General features: G+C 60.4%; 1 protein-coding gene across 1 annotated transcript; it reads right to left on the reverse strand.

Moving 5' to 3' along the window:
- Nucleotides 1-12: 12 nt before the first annotated feature.
- On the reverse strand, nucleotides 13-22,748 carry LOC123943383 (ATPase family AAA domain-containing protein 3). Its single transcript, XM_046007520.1, has 16 exons — nucleotides 22,446-22,748; nucleotides 18,179-18,255; nucleotides 17,361-17,462; nucleotides 16,977-17,036; nucleotides 15,436-15,505; nucleotides 14,967-15,132; nucleotides 14,688-14,757; nucleotides 12,235-12,390; nucleotides 11,168-11,224; nucleotides 10,837-10,962; nucleotides 10,502-10,626; nucleotides 9,979-10,030; nucleotides 9,397-9,467; nucleotides 8,481-8,648; nucleotides 7,034-7,142; nucleotides 13-977 (listed from the first exon to the last, which is right to left on the reverse strand). The coding sequence occupies exons 1-16, from the start codon at nucleotides 22,645-22,647 to the stop codon at nucleotides 813-815; spliced, it is 1,776 nt and encodes a 591-aa protein (XP_045863476.1). The 5' UTR covers nucleotides 22,648-22,748; the 3' UTR covers nucleotides 13-812.
- Between the last annotated feature and the right edge of the window lie 1,571 nt (nucleotides 22,749-24,319).

Consider the following 24,319-nt stretch of genomic DNA (forward strand, 5'->3'; position numbering starts at 1 on the left):
ATACACACGTTATGAGGTATCCTGTCGGAGATTTTATTGGATTCTGGATAAAAAGCCCCCAACCCCAATGGATGGAGGACCACACATCAGCTAGGGCAGCGCCCCCAGCACTGGACATCCCTGGCCAGTGGGTCCTGGGGCCTTCCAGGCACCACCACCAGTCGCCGGCAGCTAGTTCTTACCCTCTAGGTGTGTCCCAGTCCCACTCCTGAGTCCCTCTCCTGAGATCCCAGGGACAGCAGGCGGGGGAGGGGGAGCAGCCCCCAGCCAGCCGCACAGGGGTCTGCTCTGCTTACCCCTCCCCTGCCGGGTGAGACTGGGCAAGGTCAGGTTCCTACCCCTGCCCCACCCTCCCTCAGCCAAGCACGGGGGACAAGGGCAGCGGCTCCGAGAGCTCGGCCAGCATCTGCGGACCGGCAGCGGCAGCATGACCCGTCCGTCCCTGGGCTCGGGGACAGTGCCTTCTCCCCAGTCCGGCCCACCCCAGCAAGCACCACCGGCTGGAGGAAACGGACTGGGGTGCAGAGGAGCCGAGCCTACCACAAAGGTGCTGCACTTGGTCCCAAGCAGAGGGCCTTTAAGGCTGTCCTGGCGCCGACCCGGGGCAGACGCAGACGCTGAGGTGGGCGGCCGTGCAGGCCCATCGCCGGGAGAGGGGAGCCTCTTCACAGCAAAGCTCCCCGCGGGCCCGGGGCGCAGAAAACAGAAGCGCCCCGGGCCAGCGGGGGGCAGGTCCATTCCGACACGGAGGGGAGGGCTTCTTCCTGGCAAAGCCGCCTGGCCAGTGCGGCTGCTGGGCGTCCAGGCCCAGCTCACTGAGCCTGTGTGCTTGGGAGCGGGGGCTGGTCACCCTCAAGCCTGGCCCCCTCCGCCTGCAGCCACTGCCTCTTCTGCCGGTGCTGCCGGACGGCCTCCTGGACCCGGACATCCATCATGGCCTCCGTGAGGACCCCGTCCTCCGAGGCATACGCCATGGCCTGGCAGGGAAAGACAGCACTGTCGTGGGGCACGCGGAGGGGCTACCCACAGGGGAAAAGGGTCCCCCAGCCCAGACTTTCAGCCCCCGGGTGCCACCAGTGACCGGGAACCACGCGCCCCGCAGGACCGGGGCCAGACCCAGGGATGAGGCAGCCTGGCTGGCCCACCCGTGAGCTCGCCTCTTGGGAGATGCCCTCAGAACCTGAAGGCCTCCGGGGGGGGTGGCGGCGAGTCCGCTAAGAGGAGGCTGGCCCGTCCCCTCTACCACAGGCGCGTGCCAGTCTCGGGAGGGGCGTGGCCCCCAGCAGAACACACACATGCAGCACGTGCCCGGCGCCCCATGTGTGCAGGAGCGCGCTTGCGAGGGAACCCGCAGCCACGGCAGCCACCACCCCTGCAATGCCCATGGCCCCGCCCACGGCCCCAGTTGGCACGAATGCTATGTTCTCGCATCACTGAGTTTCTCAGTGACTTTCTAAAAATAGCAGGTCTGAGGCCGGCTGTCAAGAGGCAGCTCAGGCCCCCCAGCACAGACCCGGAAGGCCCTCACAGGGAGCGAAGCTACGCTCCGGGCCCGGACACACACGACAGAACCACCACACGCCATTTGGGGAGGCAGGTCCACTCTGACACTGAGGGGAGGGCAGGAGCCCTAGGAAGAGAGCTCCCCAGGGGGCCCAACTGCCCCTGAACGCTGAGCACCCGAAGCAGCTGGAAGCTTCCCTGGTGGGAAGGTAGAGAGAGGAGCCCCCTCCAGAATCCCGGAGCAACTGAGCAGACATGTCTGCCCAAGGGGGCCAGGACCCCCACTGAGGGATGGCTGGACTGAGCGATGGGCTTCCAGCTAAATGAGGAAACGGGGAAACCAGTCACTTTACCATGGAGAAACCCGGCGGGCACCACCTTAACCAGGTCAACATCCCTGTGATGGTGCACGGACGTCACGTGTCCCCTGTCAGGACGTGACCAGGAGGGCACCTCATCTCTGCGGTCTTCTCCCCAAACCCACAATCTCAGTCTAACTGTGAGAAAAACATCAGAAGGACAGTCTCTGTAACACCTGACCAGCACTCCTCAAAACCGCCAGGATCATCAGAAACAAAAGACACCCGGGAACTGTCACAGCCCCAAGGAGCCCAAGCAGAGATGGCAGCTGAAGACGGGGGCTCTGGAGGGGGCCTGGAGAAGACCAAGTCCGAGGTGGAGGCCACAGTGACAAACGTGCCTCGTGAGAGGAGTCAGAGCACCGTGCGGAGGCTCCTCGCCGTCCTCACGACCGTCCTCTGAGCCTGAAGTGACTAAAACACAGGAAACGTCACTTAAAGAAAAAAGGCAAGCCCCGGACTCAAGGGCTTCGCTGGTGAATTCTGCCCAACACTTAAGACACTGGTCCTTCTCCAAGTGCCAAAACACTGGAGAGGAAGGAACGCGAATTCAGTTCTGAAGCCAGCATAACCTTGACGGTAAAAGCAGACAGAAACACCGCAATGAAACCACAGACCAACACCCTGCCTGATGTTAATTCAAAATTCTTCAATAAAATACTTGCAAACCACATTCAATAAAATACTTGCAAACCACATTCAGTACCATGTTGAGGGAATTATACCCCGTGGCCAGGTGGGATTTACTCCTGGGAAGCACTCGTGATGCCCACAGAGAAAATTAACCGCCCCGATGCACCACGTTAATAGAACGAAGGACCAAAACCACGCGGCCACCTCAACGGCTGCAGAAAATGCAGCTGGCAAAACTCTGCACCCTTTCCTGGTAAAAACACTCAATAAGCCAGGAACGGAGGGAAATTTCCTTAACGTTCTAAAGGTCATCTGTGAACAACCCACAGCAAATATGTTACCCATGGTGAAAGACCGACACTTTCCTCCACGGTCAGCAACAAGTCGCGACGGCCACTCTCACCACTTCCACGCCGCACAGGAGCAGAAGTCCTGCCCAGAGCAATTAGGCAAGAAAAAGAAATAAAAGGGATCCAAACTGGCAGGAAAGAAATAAAATTATCTATTTGAAGATAATATATGCTTATATGGAGTAAACCCTAAAGATTTCCCAAAAGTTAAAACTAATAAACTCGGGGCGCCTGGGTCGCTCAGTGGATTAAGTGTCTGACTCTTGATCTCAGCTCAGGTCCTGATCTCAGGGTTGTGAGTAAAAAATAAAACTAATAAGCAAATTCAGCAAATTTGCAGGATACAAAACTAACACACAAAAACCATTTGTGTTTTGTGTCACCTGGGGGCTCGGTCAGTTAAGCCTCTGCCTTCGGCTCAGGTCATGATCCCAGGGTGTTGGGATCGAGCCCCGCATCGGGCTCTCTGCTCCGCGGGGAGCCTGCGTCCTCCTCTCTCTACTTGTGACCTCTCTCCGTCAAATCAATAAAACATTAAAAAAAAATTAAAACCTTTTGTGCATCGAAATCTTTAAAGAAAGAAAAAAGCGGGGCCGCTGCTCAGCTAGCTCTCAGTGGGGCGACTCCTGACCTCTGGCTGGTGAGTTGAGCCCCATGTTGGGTGTAGACATTACTCAAAAATAAAATCTTAAACCTTTTGTGCGTCAAAGGACATTATCCACCAAATAAAGAGTAAAGAAGCAACTCACTGAAGGGCAGGAAATATCTGTAAGTCACATATCTGATACATGGCTAGTATCCACAACACATAAAGAACTCAACAAAAAACCACCTGATTCAAAAATGGGCAAAGGACATGAATAGACATCTCTCCAGGAAAACAGACACATGGCCAGAAAGCACACAAGACGCCCACATCACTGACCATCAGGGAAATGCAATCCCAGTTGCCATGAGTGGTCACTCCACATCCACTAGGACGGCGACGGCTACTGTCCAAACGACAGAAAAGAACGAATGTGTGTGAGCGGGCCGGACACCCCTCGTGCATGCCTGGTGGGAACGTAGTGTGTGCAACCGCTGCAGGAACCGGCACGGCAGCTCCTCAAACATGAAAGATAGTATTTTGCTTTAAAGATTTCATTTATTTATTTGACACAGAGAGAGGGACCACCAGTAGGCAGGGAGGCAGGCGGGGGGGGGGGAAGCAGACTCCCCACAGAGCAGAGAGCCCGATGCGGGCCTCCATCCCAGGACCCTGAGATCATGAGCTGAGCCGAAGGCAGAGGCTTAACCCACTGAGTCCCCCGGGGTGCCCCGGAAGACAGTATTGTCACGTGATCCAGTAATTTCCCCTCTGGGTGCATACTCAAAGGAATCAAGACTCAAAGGAATCAGGGCGCCTGGGTGGCTCAGTGGTTTAAGCGTCTGCCTTCGGCTCAGGTCATGACCTCAGGGTCCTGGGATCGAGCCCCGCATCGGGCTCTCTGCTCAGCAGGGAGCCTGCTTCCTCCTCTCTCTCTGCCTGCCTACTTGTGATCTCTGTCAAATAAATAAATAAAATCTTTTAAAAAAAAAAAAAAAGAATGGGGTTTCAGAGATACCAGGACACCCGAAGTTAACAGGAGCATTATTCACAACAGCCACCCAAATGTCCACGTCAGTGGATAAATGGATTCGCAAAATGAAACATATCCACAAGGAATTATGGTTCTGTCTTTAAAAGGAACGAAATGCTGGCACGAGGTACCACACGGATGGACCTTAAGGACATGATGTTGAGTGAAGTCAGTCACAAAAGGACAGATGCTGCCGGTTCAGCTCACACGCGCCGCGGAGGGGAGTCCCCGTCACGGAAGGTGGAAAGCGGGTGCCGGGAAATGGGGAGGGGGCAGGAGGGTGAGCGTTTCACAGGACGACACCGCAGCTTGGGGAGATGGACAAGTCCTGGGGACGGATGCCTGTGATGGCCACACAACGATGTGAATGTACTTAATGCCACTAAGCTGCGGGCCTAAAAATGGTTAAAATGGTAAACTTTGCTTGAAGAGTAATAGTAACGACACAGTGACTTCCCACAACAGAGAGCTAGGGGACAGCATGGTCTCCGCCGTGAAAACGTCATGCAAGTGGCTTGGGCTTCAGGGAACAGGTGCATGGGGCCCCCACCCTGCAGTCCAGCCCAGGAGGGGCAGGGAGGCCAGCGCAAGCCAAACCACCTCTGGGCACCTGAGGGTACAAAGAGAAGGAGACCACATTCCTCCCAAGAGGGGACACCGAGGCACTCTGGTCCCTCCTCTCTGGACCTCACACTCCTCTCCCACAAGCACAACAGGACTGACCGACCCGCCTCAGGCTGGGCCAACCGGTCAGTGACGGGATCCCCCAGGGGAGGGACCGACCCTCCAGGGAGAACGCCCCCAGGCTCCGGAGGTCTAGTCACGGCCTCCCGCACTGGCGCCGTGTCTGACAATCCCTCACTCTCCATCTACCAGGCTTGTGGCAGACCTGTCGCCTGGTCTGGGCAGGCGACATATGACGTGGACAGAAAGGAGGTGTGCCGGTTCTAGGTGCAAACATCGAGAACCAGGGCGTGGTTTGCTGTCAGGGACCGAATGTGTCCCCAGATCGATAGCGTGAAGCCCTGACCCCCCAGTGCAGCTGTTGGGGCCGACAAGGACGACACTAGCAGCAGACGAGGTCGCGAGTGGGGGCCGATCCCACAGGACTAGTGTCCTTATGCATTAGAGTTCCGTTTCTGCCACACGAGGGGGACAAGGCCAGAAAATCACCAAGCGGAAGGCAGGAAGGGCCCGCCGTCAGAACCCTGTGTTGCCACCCTGGTCTGGGACTTCCGCCTTCAAACCTTAGAAAATGAATGTCTGTGTCGGGGTGGCCTGGGCCGTGGGACTGTCAGAGCAGCCCTAGCCGACACACAGCGACGCTCTCCTCGGCTGGTTACAGACACAGAGCCGCCCTCGTGAGGTCTGGCTCCTGAGTTAAGGATGACGTAGAGCCGCCCCGCTGGTCCACACTGGGACGCAGTTCAGCCTCCACAGCTGCTGGAGCAGCGCAGTTGGTTCCGGTCAGTCTCACTCTAACCCAGTCCCCTGCTCCGGTCAGTCTCACTCTAACCCAGTCCCCTGCTCCGGTCAGTCTCACTCTAACCCAGTCCCCGGGGTACCCAAGCTACCATGCTCACTAACAAACACATGCCCGCTCAGAAGCACCGTGGAATTTCTAGTGGTTGGACATCAGGCAGCCTTGGAAGATCTGGGCGCAGGCCCCACCGAGGCAGTGACCGACACGAAGCCGAGGGCTGGCCATAAACAGGAGCCACTCAGCAGCCCCCACCTGACAGGGCTTTTCTCTCCTCAGCAATAACCGACCTGCAAATGCTTCCTGGATGCCTGCACCAGGGCTCCTGGGGGAACAAGTGGCTCCCCTCCCTGGAGGTTGGGGGGGGGGGCCCTGTTGGACACTGCAGGAGGAAAACAGTGGGCGTTGGAAAAGACAAGAACCACTCTGGGCCGTGCGCCCTGGGTCACAACACGAGGATAAAGTCAGCCCAACTCGTGTGTTCTACGCTGCCCTAAGACCCCACGGCAAAGCCGACCGTGCACAAAGCAAACAGCCCTCCGCACCGACGGTCTACATCGGGCAAAGACCTGGGAAGGAGATGCCTAACCCCTTATCAAGTCAGGTTCAGTTCTGGGTTCCTCCTCTCATTTGCCCTCTGATGAGCCCACAGACAGCTCACGGGACGCTCCATGTGGCCCTGTGGACCCCTATCCCCCACCAAATACAGAATCGCCTGCCCCAAATGTGCTAGGCTCCAGCGTGGGACAGACTCCCGTGGTACCCGAGACATCAAGCATGGGCCTGTGGGACCTTGATGCCTGTATGACACTTGGTTCACTTCCAGGAAACCCCGCGTGATTTCAGAGCCCTATCTGACCTGCTACAAAACCACAATGACAAGGAGGCAGGCCATAATACACAAAGTCAGTGACACCTCTCCATGCCCTCCTGCAGTGGGGGCAGAAGCAGGCTGCAGGCACAGGGGAGGACAGGGCATGACAGCTGTGCGCAGAAAACCCCGGGGGGGGCAGCGGCCAGCACCGGCTCCCTTCAAAGGCCTCATCATCTCCCGCCCGGTCGGGCTCACACCTGGAGTCGCCAGCTCACCTGCCACGCCACAGCGAGCTGGGCGATTTCCCGGCCCGACATGCCCTCCGTCAGGCGTGCGATCTCCGAACACTTCTTCCCGTAGTCAAACTGAGCGAGCTTCAAGCGCCTGTGAAGGAGAAATTCCCGTGCGACGTCCTGGAACCGAAGGGGCCCAGGACAAGACCAGAGATCTAGGAGGGCCCCTTGGCTCCCACATGAAAGGAGGACTGGGATATCGGCCAGGGGCAGGAACCTGTACTAGGAACCCCCACATCCGAACGCCCCAACTTCTAAAGAGCCAAACTCTGCCTTAATGTCTGCTCTTGGTTCCACGGCTACCAGTTCTGCCCTCCCGGCCCCACTAGGAACCTCTCTTCCTTCGGGAGCCCAGGTGTCCGCGCAGGGGCTTGTGGGGACAGCCGTGCGGGAGGCAGCTGCGGGCTGGCCGGGATGGGCACGAGCGGAGGGGCTCCCGCAGCCTCACGCCCAGCTCCACCGCCAGACCGGGGGGCAGGGACCACGTCCTTCTCAGGCCAGCCCAGAGCCCAGAGGGTACAGCAGCCAAAACCCTGTCAGGGGTGAGCTGCCGGCGAGTGGGGAATCACAGGAAAGTGGACACTGCAGGTTCGAGCGAGGTCCACTCCTGCCAATCACATGCTGAGTCCCCTTTCCGATCAGGTCCAGCTAAAGACCCGGGAGAGGCAGTCCATCGGGGAAAAGAGACCTCAGGAACTCACACCGCAGCCGGTGTCTGGGCTGCCGGGAGGCGGGGCGGTACTGGCGGCGGCCGGGTGCGAGGGGGAAGAGGCTGGGGAGTGCAGCGCAGGGGCTCGGGCCGCAGAGGGACAGCACGGGCAGGCAGAGCCCGTCCTAGAACAGAAGACGGCTCTCGCCGCCACCAGTGACAGGAGGGATTCAGGTCAGTGCTGCTGTGAGGTCTGGCTCCCCGGAGATGCTTAAAACTAGAGCAGCCTTTCCTTTCTGGAGCACTCCGGACAGAGCAACGAGTGAGGGAGGCCCAGACGGAATGCGGACGGCTCCCCCGTCGCCGGGTGACTTTTGCAGAATGGGGGCCTTGGTGTGTGCTGGCGAGGGGCCCCGGGCTCCCCGGAGTCCGGGTGAGCGGCGAACAAGAGCGAGTCCACCTCCAAGATTGCCACGACCACCTCAGGGTGAACAAAGCCCAGCCGAGGCCTGGCAACCACCATCACAGGCCCTCGCTCTCCAGGGCCTGACCGCAGCTGGGATCCCTCAGGAGCCCCGGACTGTTAGGAGACTTCACGCAGCAGAAAAGCAGAGATGCTGGTCTGTGATGACGGGGCATAGAGTCCGACACAGGGGCCAGCCGGTGAGCCTACCTGACCCCCGCGGGCAAGCCCAGGGTTAGGACAGGGGTGCCAGCACCCGGGCGGGGAGCTGGAGGTCGCAGAGGGCCCTGCAGCACTCGAGCCGTCGGGATACTTACTGCTTTCCCTCCGTGGCCGGCTTCAGAACATGCTTGTGGAAATACAGCCTGACCAGGCGCTCCCGCTCCTCCTGCTGCGGCAGGCCGAAGTGGACCATCTCGTCTATGCGGTCGTTGACGGCCCAGTCAAACTGCTCGGGTTGGTTGCTGGCCAGGACCAGCATGAACCTGAAGCCGGCAGACAGCGGGGACTAAGGGGCTGGCTGACCCGGGCGCTTGCCCCCAGGGCAGGGAGTCTCTTAAACCCACACAGGACAATTTTCTAGGAGAATCTATTCGGCAGCCTTTTAACCCAAAAAACCAGCAATGCCCAGCACTGCCCTTTGCCACCCACCCATGCGTCAAACCTTTCTCTGCTGACCGATGGCCCGGCCTGATGGGGTGGCCATTTAAGCTTCGCCGTGTGGAGGAACAGGGACCCCACGGCCAGAGACTGACCTCAGCCCCGCAGCGGCCTGAGCTGCGGGGTCCGTGGTTCAGCCAGTTCAGCAGAAGGGCCAACTCAGCAGGAACCTGGGCCAGACGCCCAGGAGGTCTGAGCAGGGGCGAGGGCCTCTGCAGGCAGGAGCCGCGCCAGACAAGGGGCAAGCGTATGACCGGGTGGCCCCACAGCTGACCGGAGGGCAAGGAGCCCCCTGGTGACCAGGGGGCCCCCCTCAACAACGGAGGAGAGCAAGAGTAGGGGAATCGGAAGCAGCGAGCCCCATCCCAGAGCAACCTATGCCCCAGGGCAGCTGGCCGTAGGCTGACCACCTGGGCAGCCCGCCATGGAGGGCAACCAGCAATGCCAAGCGCGGTGACTGTGGGCGAGGACTGGCACCGGCTCTGAGACCCCCTGCACCCCGACTGGCCCGGCCCCGCAGCAGGAGCCTCAGTTTCCCTGCGAAGCGGCTGTGCGCCGGCAGGCGGCCCTCACTTGCTGCTGTGCTGTCCCGTCCGGTGCAGGAAGGCGTTCAGGGTGGCCCTGAGGTCCTCGCTGATCCTCTCCTGCAGAGAAAGTCCTGCTGTCAGCGGGGAGGCAGCTGCGCGGAGGCAAACAAAGGCCCCGCTCCAGCCCTCCGGGAGCCCCGCACTAAACATCACTTCAGAAGCCACTGAAGACGCCACAGGACCAACTCCTGTTTTGTTTTTTTAAAAGATTTTACTTATTTGACAGAGATCAGAAGGAGGCAAAGAGGCAGGCAGAGAGAGAAGGAAGCAGGCTCCCCGCAGAGCAGAGAGTCCGATGTGGCACTCGATCCCAGGACCCTGAGACCATGACCCGAGCTGAAGGCAGAGGCTTTAACCCACTGAGCCACCCAGGCGCCCCCAACTCCTGCTTTTCAGACCAAATTTATGAAGAAAGTACGGCTGAGGAGCGGGTTCGGGTCAGACTTCATCCCAAGCAACCGGCAACCTCCCCATAAAGCCCAAACACGGCCAACGGACACCACTCCTGACCACGCATCTATGGCCGGCCGGGCCCAGCAGGCCAGACAGAAGCTTCCAGAATACTCACAGTCGCTCGCTTCCTGAGAAAAGCGTCCGCTTCGTCCACGAAGAGCAGAAGGCTGGGACGGGGAAAGGACGGACGGAAGCAGTGAGGGCCGCCCAGCAGAGCACGCGCCAACAGAACCCGTTTCAGGAACCGAGCGCCTGCGACCTCGGCAGCGGCTGGGGACCGGGACCGACGGGCGCCTGGTGCCGGTGCTTCGGGGAACGACTGGCTTGTGCCAAACACCCTAATGCGGCACACGTCTCGGGGCCGGCAGCTGCTCATCTTCCACGGGTCAAAAACCAGAAGCACCGCGGGCTGCTGTGACGAGCAGTAGCCGCCAGCCTGTTCTCGGGGTGAGTTTCTGCCTCGGACTCCCGTCCCCAGAGTATCCCAGCTTGGGGCACCAGCAGAGACACGCTGCAAGGAAAGTCGCTGACCCCCCCACCGCTCACCCCCCCTCCCAGCGGGCGCTCCGGGGGCGCCAGGAACCCAGGCCAGGCAGGCACATGCACGCCGGGGGCCATCCCAGAGGGGCCCGGCTCACCCTCGCCGGCTGGTACTGGCCCAGTCGAAGACCTTGTGCATGGCAGTCACACCGTCCCGCCCCAGGGGGGCCACATCCCCGCCTGTCATGATGGCATAGTCCATGCCCGAGTGCAGCGCGAGTTTCTAGGCGAGAAAGAGGCCGGGGGTGGGAGGGCAAAGCCCGTTCACTCTCCTCCCCTCCGAAGCCCACATGCACTGAGCTGGGCCCCGACCACAGGCACGGCTAGGAGGCCGCCTGTCTCGAAAGCAGCCCCGGCTCGGCCCATCCCTGAGAGCCACAGCAGCAGCCGCTGCCCACGGCGCCCCGCCCACCTGTGCGGCGCATGCCCTCACCTTGGCAAACAGGGTCTTGCCGGTGCCGGGGGGCCCGTACACCAGAATGTTCCTGTACAGGCTGTGGTTCTTCTTGGTGTTCCTCGTTGCTATGGCAATGTCCCGCACACGGGCCTCCAGGCTGGGCTGCCAGGGGACACGGCAGGTTGGGGGGGACTCGGCTGCCAGTGTGCTCCTCCTGAGCACCCGGACCAGCCCCAAAGCCAGCTCATCCCAGGCATTCTGCTGCAGGAGGGAAAAGCGGCCCCAGCCTGTGGGAGCGCTCTGTGGGCAGACGGGCGCCTCCCACCCCAAAGCCTACCACAGCCCTGGGATGGGCGGCGCCACTTACGCTGAGGACGACGCCCTCCAGTGCGTCCTGAGGCTTACTGAGGAGCCGCCTGCTGACCTGTTGGGGGGGATGGGGGACAAAACACAGGGACAGTAAACTCATCAGCAGAGCCCACAACACGGCACAGGCACGGAGCGCCGGGAGCAGCCTGCCGCCACACCAACTGCCGTGGAGCACACTCCGGGCCACACGTGCCTGGGCCCGGCGCCCGCTCCGGAAGGGCGGCCGACGAGCTGCCTGTGCTACTGGGCTGGGCCACATACAGAGACGCAAGCAAGTACGCGGCATGGAACCCGACGGGGGGCTTGATCCCATGACAAGGAGGTCACGAGCCTCGGTGAAATCAAGAGCCAAATGCTTATCCGACAGAGCCGCCCAGGAGCCCCTTCAGATTCTGTACTGATCATGGGGTGCCTGGGGGCACTCGATTAAGCGCCTGCCTTTGGCTTGGGTCATGGTCCCAGGGTCCCGGGATCGAGCCCCACGTGGGGCTCCTGCTCGGTGGGGAGCCTGCTTCTCCCTCTACTCCTACACACCCCCGTCCCCGCTCATGCGCTCTCTTCCTCTAATAAAATCTTAAAAAAGTAAAGAAAAAAGATTCTTTACGGATCCTAATTTTCTCCGTTACCCACAGTGATCACTATGGAGATCTAGCCACAGCCCGTGGGAGGACGTGCAACAGGAATGACATCAAGCGGGTAGGAGGCCTGGCTCCCCTTGAGGAAGGGAGCTCACAGCGTGCAACTTCCAGCGACTTCTCACAGGATGATGGCACACAGGAGCCCCGGGATTTTGTAAACAACCCAAAATCTGCCCAGGGACAATCACACCAACAGATCCCCAGAGGTGACCGAGTGGATATGGTGAGGGTCTCCCCAGTGCGGACGTGACAGGCTCCCAGAACAGCGCCAAGAAGGAAAAAGCCACAGTCAAATCCAACGTGCTGGAGAGAACAGACGGTATTTAGGTAACGAGGGAAATGAAGACACACGTTCAGAACTCAGCTGAAATGCCAGGAAGAACTGGGCAGGACACGCGACCACAGTGAGAAATGGGCCCGCACTCACCTGCACGGGGTGCCTCAGGGCCTCCAGCACCGTGATACGAGACGTCTCCCTCACCAGGGACGGCTTCCCCAGCCGGGCCTCAATGTACCGTCCCGCAACAGATGTGGCGTTCTTGGCAGAATAGACTCCGACGGCCAGCAGCGTCAGCCCAGCCACCTGGAGTGGGGGAGTGGGAGGGCAGGCAGAGCCCGCCCACCCCGCACCGAGCCGTCAGCGGTTGGCACCACACCCTTGGCTCATCCTATCCCATGCAAGGCGACGCAAGGGTCCCACAGCAGCATCCCAGCTGGGGCTCAGTTTCGCGTGAGCACAGGTATTTCCAGATAGGCAAGATATCAAAAAGCTTATCATGACCACCCTTTCTAAGAAAGTTACTGCAGGGTGCACTCCAGTGGGATTAGGGAAGCTTCCAGGTGGCAGGAGCCCCAGCTGTGGAGGGACAGAGACCCCAAAGCTCACGGGAGACGGACCGAATGGTGTGGTGTGAGCACAATCACGGGACCAAGAGCTACCAGAGGCTCCTGGAAAGTGTGCCGACACCTGGAAACAAAACTGAAATGTCTTCCTTACAAGCCAACAAGCCTCGCCACTGCAGGAGGAAGCAAGGTTCCAGGACACCAGGTGGGAGCTACAGTGATAGGAAAAAGGGTCCGAGGAGCCTGTGGCAGGGTAGCAGGGGCTGGGCCAGCCTCAAGGTAGCCAGCGGCTCGCCAATACAGCCAAGGTAGCCAGCGGCTCGTGAATACAGCAGCCTCCAACGCTGCCTGGTGTTCTCCAGCAACCACCCCTGGGTGTGTCTCCCCAGCTTGCTGGGAAGGTACATGCTGGACTCGTGAGCAGCTGATCCAACAAGGACGGCCAAGGGGCATTTCCTGCTCAGCCTGTCCTGTGCCCAATTCCCTGCCGAGGGGCTCTGTCAGGGGGGCAGGGCCGGGACGGAATGCCACCCCACCACGCAGCCCTGGTCAACTTCCAGACCGAAGATGGACGTTAGAGATTCAAAGGCAAACACAGATGTTTAGAACAGCTGGAAAGATCTGAGTGCACGGGGTGCTCAGACCACAGGAGCAGTCAGAATGCCCTTAATTCACCTTAAAACACTCCAGGGAGAGGGGGTGGTAGGACCTGGCTGGCTTGGTTGGTAGAGAGTCTGCCCTGGGCTCAGGTCGTGACCTCAGGGTCCTGGGATCAGCCCCGCATCTGGCCCTCTGCTCAGCAGGGAGCCCGTTCTCCCTCTCCTACCCCTCCCCTCCCCCCACTTTGCACTCTCTCCCTCAAATAAATAAATCCGATCTTTTTTTTTCTTTTAAGATTTTGCTTATTTATTTGACACAGGAGACCGCACACAAGCCAAGGGAACAGGAGAAGGAGATGCAGGCTTCCTGCTGAGCAGGGACCCCAGCATGGGGCTCAATCCCAGGACCCTGGGATCCTGACCTGAGCCAAAGGCAGAGGCTTAACGACTGAGCCACCCAGGCGCCCCTAAATAAATCAAATCTTAGGGAAAAAAAAAAAGGCAGCAACCTCACTAGCTGCAGGTTTCCTTAACTGGCGTCCTGCCCTCCCCAGACAGTCCACCCCCGCTCTCCTTGAGGCACAGCCTGACCTCCCCCACTGCCCCTCACCGTCTCCAGAACGAGGCTAGAACTACGTGCAAAGCAGGGTGCCAGCAGGAAGGGCGCCGGGAACACGGGTGTAAAGGGACAACGCTGGTTAGTCAGGCGACTTGTTCGGGCCTCACTACCATGGGAGCAGGTGCTAAGTCACACCGCATGGTCCAGAGCAGTGCCTGGCGCAAGGCCGACCACAGAAGGCCTTGCGGAGTTGGGGGCTCTTTGGGAACCTGCCCTGGCGGACGCCCTCCCCACTGCCCTGAGTGCTGACCAGCCGCACAGCACGGGGCACAGACCACAGGGCCTGAGGACAAGTGCCTGGAGTCCTACAGCCTCGCTGGCTGCCCTCCGCTTCCCACTAGAGGGTGGGAGCCCTCACAGGAGCACGGTTTAGAGGGGTTCACAGCCACATCTCTGGTGCCCCCGGAGCTCTAGCTGGGCCCCACCCTTGAGGCTGCTGGGCAAATTTCCAGTTACGCTTTCCAAAGGGCAGCGCTTCTAAGGAAGAGGGAACTGGAGCTCCGGCTTCAGGTCTAGCTTCTAGATCTTCCCACATCCTGTAGGCCAAAGGCGAAAAAGCCTAACCCCAACGCCCACAGCAAAGGGCTGGCCGTGCCCCACACCCCGGGGCTGCACCACGTCCTGTTTTCACGGGAAGGGCAGCAGCAAAGGCTCACACCTTGGCCCTGCCTGGCCTCCCCCCGTCGGGCGCGTCCCCCAGTCGGGCGCGTCCCCCAGTCGGGTGCCAGGCCCCTTTTGCTGCTGGGAGGAGGCGGGGACGCGACCCAGCAGTGACTGCGACACAGGCCACAAGCAGGAAGACGCGGCAGGGGCGCTTACCGTAGCTGTCACTTTGTCCCAGTCTGTCACAAAGGCATGGAATCCTTCACCAAACAGGGCGCCCGCTGTCCTGTAGAGGAAGCAGCTATGTGACTAGGGAGCTAGGCCCCTGGCTGGAGAAGAGGGCAAGGGCGATAAAGGTCAGCCCGGAAGGTCAGCACACGAAAGACCTGCTGAGAGGCCGCCTCCCACCGATGTACCAACCGCGGGCCTCCTGGCCCAGGTGCAAGGCCGGATGACAGAGGGCTCCGCCAGGGGCCTCTGGGGCCTGTGACTCACCTGATGGACTCCAGGATGGTCTGGCGGTGCTCGGCAGCCTTCAGGCGGATCTGCTCACGAATAATGTCCGCGTTCTCCCGCTCGGCCTTGGCCCGGGCCCGGGCCTCTGCCTCCACACGCAGCATTTCGTTCTTGCGCCGCAGTTCCATCTCCCGCTCCACGGTGGCTGCCCAGGGAAAGGGCAGGGAGAGGGTGTTCAGCCCGTGGCCCCCTAATCCTCCCAGTGAGGCCCAGGCAGCCATCCTCCCAGGAGGGAGGCGACGCCTGTCAGTCGCCGGGGGATGCCCGGCTTGCCTGGCTTCTGCTCTGCGGTCCCAGGCAGAGAAAGGAGAGCCCCTAGGAGGCCCTATCGAGAGTCTTGCAGTGTTGCTTGGGGATGCACGTGCCTGCTCACAGGCTGCGTTCCCCAGCAGCCGCTCTCCAGCTTAGGGCAGCTCCGAGGACGCAGCCCCCACAAGCCCAACTCTACCTCGCCGCATGGCCTCCTGCTTCTGCACCGACTCTTCCTGCTTCCGTAAACTCTCCTCATTGAGAAGTTGCTGAGAAGAAGCCACAGGGAAAAGGGAAAACTATCAAAACTAGGAAACTGATCTGGGGCGCCTGGCTAGCTCAATCGGTTGAGCTTGGTTTTGGCTCAGGTCATGATCTCAGGATCATGGGATGGAGCCCTGCATCGGGCTCTGTGCTCAGCAGGGAGCCTGCCTGTCTTTCTCCTCCTCCCTCTGCCTCCCCACCCCCTGCTCAGGCACTCACTCTCTCCCCTTAAAATAAGTAAGTAAACTCTTAAATGACAAAAACGATCAGGAATCAACCTAAGAGCTGAGCTGCCCCCGCCTGTGGAGACACTTTTGCTGCCCCGGGGTCTGCAAACCTCCCTGGGCATGACGGCCCGCGGCCTACACACTCCACGGGCCTCAGAGGCAGGTCTGAGCCCCACGGAGGGCAGGTGCACGTGTGCGTGGGGCTGGGGTGGTGCAGGAGCCCTCGCCTCTAGCACAGGTCCGCCAGAGGCCAGGCCTCCGGGCACCCTAGGCCAGACAAACAGCTGTCCTCAGAACACGGTCTTTCCCAGTGAAATTTACTTTTAGGGAAAAAAAAAAATTTTAATATTTTATTTATTTATTTGACAGAGAAAGCAAGAGAGGGAACACAAGCAGGGGGAGTGGGAGAGGGAGAAGCAGCCTCCCACAGAGCGGGGAGCCCGATGCGGGGCTCGATCCCAGGACCCTGGGATCATGACCTGAGCCGAAGGCAGACGCTTAACGACTGAGCTACCCAGGCGCCCCCACAAGTGCCTCCTTCATCCCCATTGCCCATCCCACCCCTCCCCCGCCAAGCACCCACAGTTTGTTCCCATCATTAGGAGCCTCTTATGGTTTGTTTCCTTCCCTCCTTTGCTCTTCACCCTTCCCCTATGTTCGTCAGTTTTGTTTCTTAAGTTCCACATATGAGGGGCGTCTGGGTGGCTCAGTGGGTTAGTCTCTGCCTTAGGCTCAGGTCGTGATCTCAGGGTCCTGGGATCGAGCCCCGCATCGGGCTCTCTGCTCGGCAGGGAGCCTGCTTCCCCCTTCTCTCTCTGCCTGCCTCTCTGCCTGCTTGTGATCTCTGTCTGTCAAATAAATAAATAAAATCTTTAAAAAAAAAAATTCCACATATGAACGAAATCAGGTTGTCTCGCTCTGACCGACTTTTTTTGCGTAACATTATATACCCTAGCTCCATCCAAACCGTAGCCAACGGGAAGATTTCTTTCTTTTTGAAGGCTGAGTTTCCTTGTGACGCCCTAACAGGTACCAGCATTTGGAAACCACCCCTGCCATGACCTTGTCACGGCTGGGTTCCCAGGTTCTCACCGAGAACAGCCTCCCCGCTGCCAGCCCGGAGGCCCGTGTCTCCTGTGCGTGTGCGTCCCTGGGACCCAGCACCTACTGCTGTTAAAACAGCGCTAATTCCGGCCCACCAGCGGCCCCAGAACATGCCGGGCCCTTGGCACGGATGGAGGTGGCTCACCTGCTGCTTCAGCTGGTCCTCGTAGCGCTGCCGGGCCAGCTTGTCTTGGTACTGGGCCCTCTAGGGAGGAAGAGGGCAGCGTGAATACGGCTCAGCCGGAAAAGCTGGTGGACAGCCTGAAACCAACACCTGAATCCAGACTTTCCTGGGTGCTGGGCCCTGGGCTAAGCCACCACCCCTACCTGCTGCGAGCGAGCACACACGCTGGGGCCGCGTGTGCTCCCATCACGCTCAGCACGGGCCGATGCATGGGCTTCCGAGGTTTGCAACGGTCTCCCAGAGCCTCGATGGGCGACAGACCCAGGCTGAATTTGCGGGCCATGGCGTGCCCCAGCAGCACTCCACCCCGGTCACCCTGTGTCTGTGTGGCCCTGCGGTCCTTACGGCCTGGTGCTGCCGCGTCTCCTCGCTCAGAGTCTTCCTCCTCTCTTCGGCCTGCACGCGGATCTGCTCGCTCTTCAGCTGCTCCACGGCGGCCTCGTACTCCTACGGAATGCCAGCGGCTGCAAGCCCCGAGCTGCCGCGGCCTCCCTCTCAGGACGCGGAGCTCGGGGCTCAGTGCCTCAACAACCCTCTCCTGTGTGGGCTCCAAAGGGGCTGGACAGGAGCAGGAGAGGCGCCCAGAAAACACGGCCTAGACCGGCACCCCGCACGCCCGTCGGCTCCCAGCCGCATGGGCACCGTGGCCCAGGACCACCCAGTCCCACGGGCAGTGAAGTGCCAGGAGAACGGATAGGCTGGGCCCCAAAGAAGCAAGGGCATCCAGGACACCTGCTGGGATGTCTGTCACTCCCTTCCCCACGCTGTCTCCATGGCTTAGGTCCCATGCCCGCTTCTGGACTACGCTTGACAACAGCCAACAATGCAGGCCAGAGCCTGTGCCTTTCCTAGGCTTGCTGCGTGCCCGGCTAAAGGTCCCGCCAAATGCAGACAGACCAGGTGAGAACGTGCCTCCGAGAGACCAGACGGTCATCCCACAGCAGCCCTTCCAGGTGGGGCTACAGCAAGCATCCGGGCCACAAACCCAGCGCGCCTTTGGCCTCTTCCTGTTTCCCTCTCAAACAGAAGCACAAAGGCCAATCCAAGAAGGGAGAGGCCCGAGGAAGCCTGCCGGGGCCCACCGCCCACCTGCACGTTCTCCTGCCAGGCCCTCCCTGCGCCACAGGGTGAGCCCCCCCCCCCCCCACGCCCCGGCGGCTCACCTTGAGCTTGGACTGCTGCTCCAGCTGCAGCGTCTGCTCCTGCATCTGCGCCAGACTCAGGGCCTCCTTGGCGTGTCCTGGCGGGGAGAGGGACAGAGTGGGTGTCAGGACGCCGGCACACCAGGCGCGCGTCCCTGTGTGCTGGGGGGGTGGGGGGGGGGCGGGAGGGGGGTGGGGGGGGGTGGGGGTGGGGTGGGAGGGGTTGCAGGGAGACCGCAGCTGCAGCTCACCTCAACCGCAACGGCCTGTGCCCACCTCACTCCCGTGGTCTTGCTTGGTGACTCCCCACCCTCCAAGCCACTGCCCCCTTCTCATCTGCTGTGTCCGCTCCCCCCCCCAGAACGCCCTGCATGCGAGGCCTCGCGCCCCACCAGCTGTTGCGGCCTGGAGGGTTATCAGCAAGGCTGCCCCACGCAGCTGAGAGGAGGGTCAACCGGACAGTCACATCCCGGTTAGATAAAAAAGCAGCCTGGGGCGAGGTGTCTCGGTTTTCCCGGTAGGTGGTTTCTCCCAAGTCTCCAACACCCATCGTTATTAACCCGATACGGAACAGGTGCACGTAGCACGAGCAACAGGAAGTAAACAGTCACGTTACAAATAAGGCAACGCGCAGAGTGAAGGCTCTTCACAGACCTCGGGAACACATACGGTATCAGTGTCTTCTGCGTGTATTTTTTTTTAAGGTTTTATTTATTTGTCAACAGAGAGAGAGCAGGCGCCCAAGCAGGGGGAGCAGCCCGCAGCCCAATGTGGGACTCGATCCCAAGACCCTGGGATCATGACCTCAGCCCTCCAGGCGTCCCTTCTCTGTGTATTTTATTCCTAAGGTACAATTCGCATCCATCGATATTGGGTATTCTGGGAAAAACCTCAATTCTGGTCCTCTCTGAACCAAAAAGCCCCTGCACCTGGCTTCTCAAATATTTCGGTGAGGACACAATTCTCCCATACGTGAGACTTTACCATAACAAACGTTCTACTATACGACAGTGCGGAACTGGGAACCCCTGGGAACCCAGCTCCCTGACAAAACAATGCACCTGGTTTTCTCCCTTTGTGTACCGAGCATCTACCCTTCCTCCCCAGACCCACAACCTGGTTTATGAAGCCTCTGAAGTATGCTGCAGACCCCGGTGCCCACCACCCCCAAGCGGCAGCGCACGCACCAGAACTTGAGCAGATCGGTGCACAGGGCTGTCAGCGCCCGCACAGGCGGACGTGGACGTGGTGGAAGCTGCCTGTTTGGAGGGTCCCTGGCGGGCGACGAGAACATGGTGCCTGCGCCTGGGAAGGACCTTCCGAGCCAGTCCGGGTCGGGCTGACACAGCCTCCCACCCTCCACTGCAAGGCTCTTCCCTGGGTGTCTGGTGATCGGAGGCGCGGGACCCTGGGGGACCCGCCCCTGAGGAGAGGCAGCACAAAGGCACCGGGGTCCTATATCCTGCACCATAAAATCGGAAGCCACAAAGCCAAACCTCGAACAGACCACAGCGACCCGTGAACGTAAATATCTGAGCAGGAGTGCGTGAGGGCACAACAGTGCTCACCCTGCTGCAGCGACAGGAACGTGGGCGCCTCAGGCCAACAACGCAGAGACCAGGTCCGGCAGCCCTTTTCACTCCCGGCATGACCTTTGGCCAGCCAGGCTAACCTCACCTGCAGACAGGGCAATCCGGGATCCCCCAGCCACTGCCCCTCGAAAGAGGGAAAGGGGAGAGCAAGGACCTCGGCCAAGGCTTGGCACACGCCCGGCTCGTCCCAAGCTCCGACCTCACACTACCAATGACCATTTACCACCACCTCGAGATCATCCCGTGAAAGGAGCTGCGCCGTCCTAAGCGTCCCCGTAGCGCCTCCTGCAGGCAAGGGGCTCTTGTACACACCCAGGTTCGTGGAGCGGACAGGCACGCGGACTGGAGCACTCAGAGATCTCAAGGCCAAATGTGCTTCTCTGGCCTCCAAGGAAGGCCTAGAGGCCTAGGGGATGAGGGAGCGTCAGGCTGGGCCCAAAGGACAGAGCAGGTAGTCATGCTACAAGGAGCTGCTGACGGCTTCTCGGTTTGCTTGGAGAGAGCAGTGAGGTCAACGGACAGGCTCAGCCCAGCCGGGAAGGCAATGCTGCCTGTGAGCTGGGGGTACCGAAAAGACAGGTTTTGGAGAGCGACTACTTTTCTTTTTCAAGACTTTATTTATTTGACAGACAAAGATCACAAGTAGGCAGAGAAGCAGGCAGAGAGAGAGGAGGAAGCAGACTCCCCACTGAGCAGAGAGCCCCATGCGGGGCTCGATCCCAGGACCCTGATATCATGACCTGGGCCGAAGGCAGACGCTTAACCCAGGTGGCCCCGGAGAATGGCTATTGAGCAGAGGCAAGAGGCACCCTGGGAATAATGGCTTGGGGACAGAAAGAGGGTGGTACACCAGGGCAAAAACCTCTCCCACTGACCAGCAGTTAGGCCAGGAAGGCTCACAGGAACAGACTGAAGTAGAGGGACGCCTGGCTGGCTCAGTAGGAGAGCATGCGACTCCTGATCTTGGGGTTTTAAGTTTGAACCCTAAGTTGGGGGTAGACATGACTTAAAAAGTAAAAAAAGGGGGCGCCTGGGTGGCTCAGTGTATTGGGGCCTCTGCCTTCAGCTCGGGTCATGATCCCAGGGTCCTGGGATCGAGCCCCGCATCGGGCTCTCGGCTCCATGTGCAGCCTGCTTCCCCTCTCCCTCTGCTGCTCTCCCTGCTTGTGCTCTCTTGCTCTGTCAAATAAATAAATCATACCTTAAAAAAAAAACAAAAAAACAAACACCACTAGATGTAGAAACTGAGAGGGGACCATACCTCCTCTACAGTGTCCCCTGGGGACTCAGCTGGAGAATATTCTGGGGGAGGAGCTCTCGGGCAGCTGGTCCCAGAGACGTGGCAGCTGCTCAGAGGCATGACCAGATGAGGAAGAGAGGTCCCTGACCTGCCTCCCCGCAGGCACACTCAAGGCTATTCATAAAGGCCCCTATAACTGCAAGGGTTTGGGGACAGTATGATTCAGCTTCCACAAGTGGGAAAACTCTGAAATTCTCTGCAGGACTGAGTGGATAAAATGTCACAGGAGCTGGGGCAGAAAGGTGCCTCCCTCCAAGGCGTTAACAAGAAACTGGATCACATGTCAAAAATCTGTCATCATCCGAGGAGCCCTGATGCCCAGCCCAACCTCATAACTGAAATTATCCAGGCATGCCTAAGGAAACAGGCCGTCCTAAGCCCAGGCCCAAATATCCAAATGTTTTTATTTAATGTCCCCAGGGGACCTGAGAGCCAGGCATCCTTGCACCAGAATGTTCCCAGTCCCCTGGGGAAGGGCAGGGACTGAACCACAAAGTGTCAGGCCTCTCTGTCCTTAAACAGATAGACTCTCCCTTACACCTGTTTATAACACGGCGTCTTCACACGGCCTCTGAAAAACGGGCATCTCTGCTCAAGCAATAATTTGAGAACAACCGTATTCTTTCAATCGGTATTTATTCAGTGTCTTTTACATCCCAGGTTCTCAAACACTCCGACTGCGTCCTAAGACAAGTCATTAAGGCAACAGGAGCAAAGGAAGTTGGGAGGAAAGGATGCAGGCTTAGTGAAGGTCCAGCCGATGACCGTGCCTTGAGGGCCCTGAGTCAGGAAGGCTAGCGGGAGAGGCCGGGCCATACTGACCTGCGTTGCACTACAGACCCCTCCCATGTGAACGCTCCTGCTTTCCAGTAACAAGCACAAGTCTGCTTTATTTTCCACGAAGCCAACGGCCCTCGACCGTACTTCCCTGCCCAAGCGGAGGGCTGTTACCCGCCCCACACGCGGACCGGATCTGGCCAAGGCTCTGGCCACGAGGAGGCAGCAGCAGGCGCGAGGAGCTCCCCTCCGCGACCCTCCGCGACAGTCACCGAAGCCCAGGCTCCAGCCCCGGCACCTGCTGCCTGTGACCTCCGAAAGTTCCGTCTGCACCAGCTTCCTTGCTGGAGGACGCGCGGAAGGCGCCAGGACTGCCGGTATCGATACCCCGCGTCCCCGCACGCACGGTGGCTCCGGCCAGGTTTATTCCCGTAGGCCGGTTTCCTCGCCGGGCAAGTGGGACTGCCGCCAGCCGCCTACCACTCGGATGGCCAGGGAGCCCAATGCGCCCCAGGACCGGGCATGCCCGGGGGCTCGGTGGACCGGCTCTCCGGGGAAGAGCCCCGAGCTCCCCGGGCCCCCACCCCAGCCCGGCCCCCACCCTCGCCGCCGCACTCACGCGAATGCTCCAGCTCTCGCGCCGCCTTGGCTGCGCGCTCCAGGCCCGTGGGGTCAAAGTTGCTCCATTTGTCCTTGGGCGCCTGCCGATCCCCCGCGCCGCGGTCCCCGCCGCCCTCCGCCCCAGGCTGAGCGGGCGGCAGAGACAGCGGCGGCCCCGCGCCTTCGCCCTTGGGGCCCTTGATCCCGAAGAGCCACGACATGGCGCGAGACGGCCACGCGCCGCTGTTGCCGCGGGGAGCCGAAGCCGAGCTGAAGCGCGAGGAGCCGAGCAGCCTCCACGCGCCGCGAGCCGGCGGTCAGAGGTCCCGCGCAGGCGCAACAACGCCTCTTCCTCCCGGGCGACGGAAGCGCGTTAAGCACGCGAACCGTGCGGCCTTCCGATTGGCCGTGGGTGACGTGACGTCACCGGCGTCCTCGCCCGGACCGCCTGAACTTGCTCTGGGGGCGGGCCGTCGAGGGGCGGGCCGAAGCGCCTCATTACGGGGACCGATCCGGGACAAACTCGACGGGCTGGGTGCGTGTGCGCCTGGTTGACGTCGGTTCTGTGTCCGCGCGCGGCGGGCTCCCGCAGCATCCCCACGAGGCGGACGGAGGAGCGGGTGCCGGGGAGCCGAGGCGGGGCCCTTGGTACGCGCGGCCCCGACGGAGGGAGCGGCCGCCGGAGGAGAGCATGCACCCGGCCGGGCGCGGGGATGCGGGGTCCCCGGAGGCTGGAGGCCAAGCTCGGTGGGTCTGGGCGCTCGCACACAGAGCGGGCGCTGAATGGGACGTTCGGAGGCGGGCCCCGCGGTCCCTGCCAGTGTCCCGCAGCCTCAGGAGGTTCACGCTCCGGCTGGAGGTCGAGCTCTCCTCGGCCTCCTCCCACGTATCTCCGCAGACCCCAGCGGTCCCTGCTCGTGCGATCCGGCTCCCAGCGCGACGGAGGCCGACCCAACCCCAGAAGCGTGGAGACGCAGGGCAGCCTCAGCCCCGCTCCCCCAGGAGAGCGCCCTTGCTGCAGGAGGGGTCCTGGCTGGGGGCACCTGCGAGGGCCACGTGCCTGGTTCCGGGACACAGGGCCAGGCCGGCCGGCTTGGGGCGGAGGGAGAGAAGGCTGGCAGAGAGCCAGCATGGCTCTAGAACCCGCAGTGCCCGGAGCTGGCAACGTTCGCTTCTGGGGCCAGCATCCAAGTTGCCCCTTTACTCTTTTCTTGATGGGATTGGTCGAGGTCCCAGAATTATATGGCGTTGTCCCCACTACACTGAAAACAGCTTTAAGCCTGAGTAAAAATGGGGGGGGGGTCACAGATAATTCTGTGATCTTTCATCCTCAAGAGAAAGCCAAATGAGTTTCCCAGCCAGATGCCACTCCTCCCCCTCACCAGTGGCCTTCCAGGTTTTTATGGATTAGCCACAAATTAGACCTCCCAAAGCACCCCCCGCAGGGCTGCGCTGGATTAAGAAGAGGAAATGCTGGTCCCTTTTCTGTTCTTTCTCTCCAGCTTCCAAAAGGACCTGCTGGTTCTGGTGTCGCTCACAGTCGCCCAAACCCACATACACCCCACGTCCACCCTCATGGGACAGACTCCAATCCTGCCAAAAGAGAGGCTGCCCGGCCGGCCCTCCCAGGACTGAGCCCCCAGAAGGGCCGCGGGCTGCTGGTCCCATGCTCGCCACCAAAGCAGGGCTCCCAGACCACCGGGCTCCTGCAGCTCTTCCGTGGGCTTCCAGAGGGTCAGAAGAGGGCATGAGGGGTCATAGTGCTGAGTCCTCAGATGCGCTGCCTTGGGCCCCGGTCTGGAGAGTGACTCAGGACTGAGCCCAGGGCTCTGCGCCTCCACTCTGTCTTCCCGAGTACGGTATGCTTTTAGGTAAGCAGTCGCCTACTCAGAT

Source organism: Meles meles, chromosome 1 (assembly GCF_922984935.1).
Source record: "Meles meles chromosome 1, mMelMel3.1 paternal haplotype, whole genome shotgun sequence".
In the NCBI taxonomy this organism is placed as follows: Eukaryota; Metazoa; Chordata; class Mammalia; order Carnivora; family Mustelidae; genus Meles; species Meles meles.

Coding starts and splice junctions, on each gene's coding strand:
- LOC123943383 (XM_046007520.1), bottom strand. CDS start 22,647: ATGTCGTGGCTCTTCGGGATCAAGGGCCCCAAGGGCGAAGGCGCGGGG. Junction 17,037..17,360: donor AGACGCGGCAGCACCAGGCC/GTAAGGACCGCA, acceptor CTTCCTCCCTAG/AGGGCCCAGTACCAAGACAA. Junction 15,133..15,435: donor GCAGGAGGCCATGCGGCGAG/GTAGAGTTGGGC, acceptor TTCCCTGGGCAG/CCACCGTGGAGCGGGAGATG.